The sequence below is a fragment of the Schistocerca cancellata genome, chromosome 3 (assembly GCF_023864275.1).
Source record: "Schistocerca cancellata isolate TAMUIC-IGC-003103 chromosome 3, iqSchCanc2.1, whole genome shotgun sequence".
Lineage (NCBI taxonomy): Eukaryota > Metazoa > Arthropoda > Insecta > Orthoptera > Acrididae > Schistocerca > Schistocerca cancellata.
Window position 1 is genome coordinate 731,778,688 of NC_064628.1, and position 9,133 is coordinate 731,787,820.

Genomic DNA, 9,133 nt, shown 5'->3' on the forward strand with positions numbered 1-9,133 from the left:
CAGACCAACTGTAGTACACCGTGTTACCAGACGTCTGTGATAGTGTAGTGTTGTAGGAACTGTGACCATGGCGTATTCGAACTCTGAAAAGGCGGAGATGATACTCATCTATGGCGAGTGTCGACGAAATGCAGCTGAAGCCTGCAGGGTGTATGCAGAACGGTATCCGGACAGAGAGCATCCAACGTGCCGCACATTGCAAAACATTTACCGCCAACTGTATGTAACAGGTATGGTCTTAGCACGCAAACGGGTCCGTAACAGGCCCGTCACACGAGAAGCGGGTGCGATTGGTGTGTTAGCTGCTGTCGCCATGAACCCACACATGAGTACGCGGGACATTGCGAGAGCCGGTGGAATGAGTCAAAGTAGTGTCATACGCATACTGCACCGTCACCGATTTCACCCGTTTCATGTGTCGCTACATCAGCAATTACATGATGAAGACTTTAATCACCGAGTGCAATTCTGTCAATGGGCATTAACAGAGAATGCGTTGCAGTTCTACCTGTTTACCGATGAAGCGGGTTTCACAAACCAGAGGGCAGTGAATCTAGGGAACGTGCGTTACTGATCCGTGGACAATCCTCGCTGGCTCAGACAGGTAGAGCGACAGCGACCGTGGACTGTAAATGTATGTTGCGGAATCATTGGCGACAACCTCATTGGTCTTCACTTCATTGCAGGGGCCCGAACAGCTGCAACATACATCGCGTTTCTACAGAATGATCTGCCAACGTTGCTCGAAAATGTCCCACTGGGAACGCGTCGACGTGTGCGGTATCAGCATGATGGTGCACCTGCACATTCCGCAATTAACACTAGGCTGACCCTTGACAGGATGTTCGACGGGCGTTTCATAGCACGTGGAGGACACATAAATTGGTCAGCCCGTTCTCCTGATCTTACACCTCTGGACTTCTTTTTGTGGGGTACGTTAAAGGAGAATGTGTACCGTGATGTGCCTACAACCCCAGAGGATTTGAAACAACGCATTGTGGTAGCCTGCGGCGACATTACACCAGATGTACTGCGGCGTGTACGACATTCATTACGCCAGAGATTGCAATTGTGTGCAGCAAATTATGGCCACCTCATTGAACATCTATTGCCCTCACATGTCGGGACACACTCTATTCCACTCCGTAACTGAAAACGGAAACCACGTGTGTACGTGTACCTCACCCCTCATGGTAATGTACATGTGCGTCAGTGAAAAAGACCAATAAAAAGGTGTTAGCATGTGGACGTAATGTGCTGTTCCAGTCTCCTTTGTATCTAAGGTCCATCACCGTTCCCTTTGGATCCCTGCGTCATTCGGTGCTCTCTGATACACACGATCGAACAGCGGAGGAGTGGTACTCAAGCGTCAGCTTTAGGTTACAATATCTACGGATATAATTAACAATTTACAATGCAACAAACGGCACTGGTTACGTATTTGTTTATATGTTCAGATGTACTAACAAAACTAACTGGGTTCCATTTAAAAAAAACGTAGTTTTGTGTTAAAAAACATACTTCCGTGCACTTTTTTATGGTTTGTATTAAAGAATTACACTAGCCCCTCGCCTCACGTTCGGTCTGTTGAATCGGTTCGTCAGTATTTGATGTGGTTTACGAAATATATCCAGCGGTAATGTTAGGTGACTCACCCTGTATAGTTAGGCTCTATTCCTGGAAAGATAGTAGCGGACTTTAGTTTTGCAATGGAATCACGTGAAGTACGCTCGGACAGAATATGGCATAATTTTCAGTTCCGTTATATCCCTACAGAGAGATCGCGAATAATATTGTATTGCGGTCTCATTGGGATACGACATCGCGAATACGGCATTGAGTGCACTTTGGAGGAAACTGGTACGTGCGAAATAAGAACCGGCCAGGGCCGCAAAGGTATGTGTGTGAGCCCCATCGAACGAGGCACTAAGCTCTCTCTTCCAAACTATTTCCAGTCAGCTTTCTGGGAGTTGCTCTGGTTTGATGGGTGATCTTGATTTCTCCTTTCAAGATGTTAGGACTGTTACGGTAAGTTGCTTTGAAGTTACTTTCCTATGGCCATTTATGTAACGAGCTAAGAGAACGTGTGGTAAGGGTACGAGTTGCATTTTGCAGCAAGGCATTATATATACACACCTGGAAATGGAAAAAAATACACATTGACACCGGTGTGTCAGATCCACCATACTTGCTCCGGACACTGCGGGAGGGCTGTACAAGCAATGATCACACGCACGGCACAGCGGACACACCAGGAACCGCGGTGTTGGCTGTCGAATGGCGCTAGCTGCGCAGCATTTGTGCACCGCCGCCGTCAATGTCAGCCAGTTTGCCGTGGCATACGGAGCTCCATCGCAGTCTTTAACACTGGTAGCATGCCGCGACAGCGTGGACGTGAACCGTATGTGCAGTTGACGGACTTTGAGCGAGGGCGTATAGTGGGCATGCGGGAGGCCGGGTGGACGTACCGCCGAATTGCTCAACACGTGGGGCGTGAGGTCTCCACAGTACATCGATGTTGTCGCCAGTGGTCGGCGGAAGGTGCACGTGCCCGTCGACCTGGGACCGGACCGCAGCGACGCACGGATGCACGCCAAGACCGTAGGATCCTACGCAGTGCCGTAGGGGACCGCACCGCCACTTCCCAGCAAATTAGGGACACTGTTGCTCCTGGGGTATCGGCGAGGACCATTCGCAACCGTCTCCATGAAGCTGGGCTACGGTCCCGCACACCGTTAGGCCGTCTTCCGCTCACGCCCCAACATCGTGCAGCCCGCCTCCAGTGGTGTCGCGACAGGCGTGAATGGAGGGACGAATGGAGACGTGTCGTCTTCAGCGATGAGAGTCGCTTCTGCCTTGGTGCCAATGATGGTCGTATGCGTGTTTGGCGCCGTGCAGGTGAGCGCCACAATCAGTACTGCATACGACCGAGGCACACAGGGCCAACATCCGGCATCATGGTGTGGGGAGCGATCTCCTACACTGGCCGTACACCACTGGTGATCGTCGAGGGGACACTGAGTAGTACACGGTACATCCAAACCGTCATCGAACCCGTCGTTCTACCATTCCTAGACCGGCAAGGGAACTTGCTGTTCCAACAGGACAATGCACGTCCGCATGTATCCCGTGACACCCAACGTGCTCTAGAAGGTGTAAGTCAACTACCCTGGCCAGCAAGATCTCCGGATCTGTCCCCCATTGAGCATGTTTGGGACTGGATGAAGCGTCGTCTCACGCGGTCTGCACGTCCAGCACGAACGCTGGTCCAACTGAGACGCCAGGTGGAAATGGCATGGCAAGCCGTTCCACAGGACTACATCCAGCATCTCTACGATCGTCTCCATGGGAGAATAGCAGCCTGCATTGCTGCGAAAGGTAGATATACACTTTACTTGTGCCGACATTGTGCATGCTCTGTTGCCTGTGTCTATGTGCCTGTGGTTCTGTCAGTGTGATCATGTGATGTATCTGACCCCAGGAATGTGTCAATAAAGTTTCCCCTTCCTGGGACAATGAATTCACGGTGTTCTTATTTCAATTTCCAGGAGTGTACAATCAGCATTTTCCGAACTGTAAATGATGCTTTGCTCATATCCAAACTTAATTTCTATTGTCCAGTGAGGTAGTTAGGTACCGATGCACGTGCTACAGAATCGATTTTTCATTAGTTTAACCGTACGATTAGTATATTGACGACACTACACTGTCGGTTATTTACAAGTGGTCTGAATTAGTGATGTATCTGGACTTTCTCATTGTTCAATTCTTTCTAGTTTGGAGGGTTAGAACACCATACGGTCCACACAAGGACGACTGTGCTGAGTTGTTACCGGTTGCGTCACAATAACGATAAATTTCACCGAAGTTTCTACGAATTACTTCAATTCCCGTGTCATTTATGAAATTCCTATTCAAACATCCATCTCCCCATGGACCATTGTGTTCAGATTCTAAACTGGACGTAGTTTCAACCACTAACTGTAAGCAGTGTTCTGTCTTCACCTCGGACTGCGTCAAGATCATTGAACACATGCTTCACTGCTAGCCAGGTAAGAAGTGGTATGGACGCTCCGAGACAGCTGCTACCTATCACATTATGATTGACATGAATATTGTACACCTTGTAGAGGGTGAGTATTAATAAATACGACAGGCTTCACGGACGGATTCTAACTGGAAATGGAGGGTAAAAGGTTCTGCTAAGATGTGTCTGGAAGTGGACAAGTGTGTGCAATGACAAAATATTCTAGGGGAACACAGCAGGTATCTGCATCGCATCCACGTCCCAACAGATTTTCAGAGTGGCCTCTATGGGACTGCAGGTGATACAGGTAGTAGCGGTTGTAATGCAAGATATACGTAATCGTACTTCGGGTTACACCATGTTGCTGGGCCGCTTGCCTGGATTTTGTACAAGAGTTCGTGTCAACATCCTGTAGATCCCGATCCTTCAAATCAGGTGTACGCACAGTCAACCACGTGCCTGCAGGTCCGTCTGTCAGAAAGGACTCCTGATCATACAAACACTCAGAAACGGCCTGAAATGTTGTGTGATGTGTTTCGTGTCTACGAGGGTACTTGCTCTGATGTAGCCATACTGCCTGTGGACCGTTTCCATCGGCTTGGCCGTAGATGAACACGATGTGGGCTTGTTGCCGAAACGAATACCGACAATTTCGGCTACCTCCAGTACGCTGTGTCACTCACATAGCCTGTAACGCAGAAGGAACATACAGCACGTCAGCACATAGTCAGTGAAACTGTCATTCGTCTACTTTATCAACGATGCATTTTCGGATACATGTTCAAAGTACCCTCTTTCCCCCATTTCAGTCCCTACAGTTTGTCGGTTTTAGTAATGTTCACTTTGACCATCAGGATATATGTGGAATAGCGTCGGTTTTTCAGATGGAACCATCCACGCTCATAACACGTTATACATAAGGTTTGATCGATTACACAATTTGTGACTAGACCGTAAAATTACTCGAAGTGACAGCGAATATAGATTTCACTTGTGCATTCGTTTACGCATCCTTTTCTTTCTACAGTGCAAAGTATTTCCTACTCTTGAATAACTGTGTAATACGTGGTCAAATTTAGGTACTGCTGACACAGGAGTTGTCTGCAGGAAAATGTCTTCGTTAAACGATTGTAAGAAATTGCGGAATCACTTTGACAGACGCTCCACTTCGTTGTACTAATGGCAGCGCTCTATAAGGGAGGATAAATATAACGCAATGCCTATGACAAACAGAAAGAACAGTATAGTTTAGTGGTGAACATTTTTTGGTCCTCTCATTGTATTAATAAATTGGAGTAGTGTCTTGTTCTGCAACACAATTATTGTCTCCTCTCACCAGGTATCGAAAGGAGCCAGTGCACTGAGCCGTGCTCACTCCCAACTATGCGTTTTCTTGAACTTCGCTGTCTATCTGTGTTTTGTTTCCCGCCCTTGTCGCAGTTACGTCATGATTCTTCTTCCTTCTACGTATGTCAGCAGCGATTGGTATCGATATTTACACCGTGTACTATTTTTGGTTTGTGCATATAGTTTTCGGCTAGGGGGTCTGCAGTGAGTCGGTCGGTTGCTGTGGACCAGGGAAGTTAACTGGGCGCGGTGCAGTCGGCTGGGTCCGCTGGCAGGCCCTCCACAATGTTGGAGCGCGTGTGGAACTGTCTGATCGCTACGACCTTCGTGGTTCACCGACCCAGGACGTTAAAGTCGAGTAGGGGTTTCAACTGCCCAAGCCACGTCAATTCATATTGTGGGGTTCGTTTCGGTGGTTCGCTGTTGGGCAGGTATTCCTGTGAGCAACAACAATTGCTCATAGTGCTGAAGTTTAGCCGATATGCTGTGCAATTAACTATACTGGTTGACGACAATTCAAGTGCACCAACGGAATTTTCTGCCTTGTGGCCGTTAGTGTTCCGGTTACCTGTCCTGGCCGCTAACGCAATTTAAGGCAGCGTCCTTTCCTCACCTGTTGTCGTTTTCCCACATATTGTGTGGTTTTGACAGCTTAATACGTATTTCATTGTGGATAACCACGTTCGTAACTTTTTGTATTTGAGTTCTCATGTACCGATTGGTGGCAAGCAAGTCGTTTTGTCGGTCGCTCCGTGGCTGGCCCCTGGTTGGGTTCCGATGGATCAAGTGTAGTTCGAGTCACCACCTGTCCCACCTAAGTGAACGATGGCAGATCGACCTTGTGGCTCTCCCTTTGAAAGGTTATGGTAATTTATTTTAAAATCTTGAATATTTTATTGTGGGCCATCAGCCGTTTGTATTGCATTTTGTTGATGTTTGTTTCTTCACCCTTGCCTTAAGGCTCTCAATCCCCCTCTCTCTCTCTCTCTTTCTCTCTCTCTCTCTCTCTCTCTCTCTCTCTCTCTCTCTCTCTCTATATATATATATATATATATATATATATATATATATATATATATATATATTATTTGCAATTTAACTGCATATTTTTACCACATGAGATTTATCTTGTTGCTTTAAGGTTTCTTGTTTAGAGGATGTACCGTTTTGGCTTAAACGTGTTAATAAATTACAATTTAGCAATTTTGGGTGAACCTGACCGACACCTTATTTGGCCCTTTCCACTATCCTAATCACCTGTTTTGATCAGCGGGTTTAGCGGGCGTTTCATTTATGAACAGGAAAATCAATATTAAGGCAAAGAGTGTATGATTTTGATTCGTACTAAAGTTTTCTTGGAATGTAAGATGCATCTGTAAAGGAAATTTCGTCCTTGGAGCTGATGAAACCACTCCTAGAATATTGCTCTCTCGTCTGGAGTCCTTACCAAGTAGCCACAGCAACAGACACTGAAATAAGACGAAGGCACCCTCCTATGATCGGTACAGGTGGGTAACGTTTGTATGAAAATAAAGGAAAAGCTCTAATACGCAAGTGAGGATCCATGTAACAATAAGGATGTTGTTCCCACAGAAAACCTGACAGATTTACAGAAACCTAATTTCATTATGACAATGCTACAATCATTATGTCAGCTGCGTATATCTCTTGAGAGAAACATACATGGGATTAGGTCGCTTACAGAGGTATTACACAGTTACTATTCTCTCGCGCAGTACGGTCAGAACAAGAAATAAAACTGACAATAACTGTACTATATACCCTCCACCACGCCCTATACATTGACGAGTGTATTATTTACGTCGACAAGTAGATACAGTAGTAGCTGTATCAATTTTGCACCCTGTATAGCCTCAGACCACCAACAAATCAGGAATATGTCCGTCCCACTACTTTTACTACTACTATCTGTTACTTACGGCTGTGCTCATTTATCACTAGTTTTGTTATGATCATCGATACTGAGTAAATAAGTTATTGTACATGGAATAACTTCAGCTTCCCTAGGTGCCTGCCTGTTGAGGTAAGCATAGCTCGTGGTTTGTGTATGTCGGGGGGGGGGGGGGTGGAGGCGATGGCGATTCAGCAGCAGCGCTCATTTATTCAACGTGCCGCTGAAGTAGCTGAAAATTACATAATATGCAAATATGCAAGAAATTTAATAACTTTCTAACATGGGGTATGTTTACTATTGTAGAAAAATGTCTTCCATTCCGAACTTCACCCTCTGAGGGGACGATTTTTTTTTCTTTGGTTTCTAATGTAGCGTATGTCCTTCCTGATATTTCAAGCTCTCTACATGCCAGTTTTCATCGAAATCTATTCACTGATTTACTCGTGGAAACATAACATAGAATGGTGTTTTCCAATTTACTATTGTTCCTATAGAACTATGGGTTAAAGACGGTGGGAACTGTATAAGCATTGTGTTCATTACGGTCAAACATATTGCGTAGAACATTTCAACCTATAAAAGAAGTTTTACGAACATGGTTCAAAATGGTTCAAATGGCTCTGAGCACTATGCGACTTAACTTCTGAGGTCATCAGTCGCCTAGAACTTAGAACTAATTGAACCTAACTAACGTAAGGACATCACACACATCCATGCCCAAGGCAGGATTCGAACTTGCGACGGTAGCGGTCGCTCGGCTCCAGACTGTAGCGCCTAGAACCGCACGGCCACTACGGCCGGCTTTGACGAACATGATACAAGTTCAAATGTGAAAGATAAAACAGCATTTTCAAAACGTTCATTTTTCCCCATGGTGCACTATTCTTCAAACCAATAATTGTAGTATACACTTTCTATGTCCTTACTCTGGGTTCAAGACATCTCGTCACCAAACTTCGTAGAAACCGGTTCAGCAGTTTAGTCGTGCAATCGTAACAGACAGAGTGGTTTTTGCATTATAATTTTCATATGGATACTGACAATATGTAACAGTTTATCATAGGAAATTTTCCGTGTAGTTGCAAATTTAAAAACCAGAAGTTTATGTAAAGTAGGATATTTGTGGTTGTCCATCTTACTGCATGGACGAAGCACTTCAGTTGACGATATATAAGAGTAGAAGTACCACCACAGCTGCCTCTTAAGAATGTCTTTATTCTGTTGCACAAGTAGTGACAAACTCCTGTTGAAAGCTAGGCCTCGTTTGCTAGTACCAAGGATCCCACAGTAAATGCGCCAAGGAAATTAAATACTCTTCTGACGGTGGTGGGGCCTGAGGATTGCGGTAATGCTCAGTGCGATAGAATAAAGACATTCTAAAGATACAGCTGTGGTGGTACTTTTTCACATATAAATTAGGAAAATACACTTCATTTCTGATATTAATATCTGTTCCTACCTCCAGCTCCTGCTGCCCGACGCTGAGAGAACCACTCACAATTGTCGAAGAGGAAGACATACCAGAAACGTAAGACTGCAGCACGGCTGGTAGTGTTAGCTAGTGGTGTAGGTAACTAACATGAGGCCACTTTATCTCTTCACACAACTGAAACGCTGGAAGAAATGGGATAGATAGTCACCAGTTTTCTAAGTTCTTTAAAGGCAGAAGATACATTTTTTATGTTACGCTTGTGCGTAAGGTGTGTGATTTACTGAAGGATAATTACGGTGGTAGCAACTGTATGATGTTGAGTACTGTAGATAGTGAGTGACAACAGTGAAAGTTTTCTTCACGATTACGCTTTTATTTTCAGAGGACACCACAGAGGAAATTTGGTACAGTC

The 9,133-nt window shown here is 45.5% G+C and overlaps 1 protein-coding gene across 1 annotated transcript in view; it reads right to left on the reverse strand.

Annotated features, from left to right (window-relative positions):
• LOC126176543 (solute carrier family 22 member 7-like) overlaps nt 1-8,822 on the reverse strand; it is a 76,239-nt gene extending 67,417 nt beyond the window's left edge. Inside the window, exon 1 of the mRNA XM_049923700.1 lies at nt 8,749-8,822. Within this exon, the coding sequence (XP_049779657.1) occupies nt 8,749-8,808 (60 nt within the window). The 5' untranslated portion in view covers nt 8,809-8,822. The remainder of the gene's footprint in view (nt 1-8,748) is intronic.
• Between the last annotated feature and the right edge of the window lie 311 nt (nt 8,823-9,133).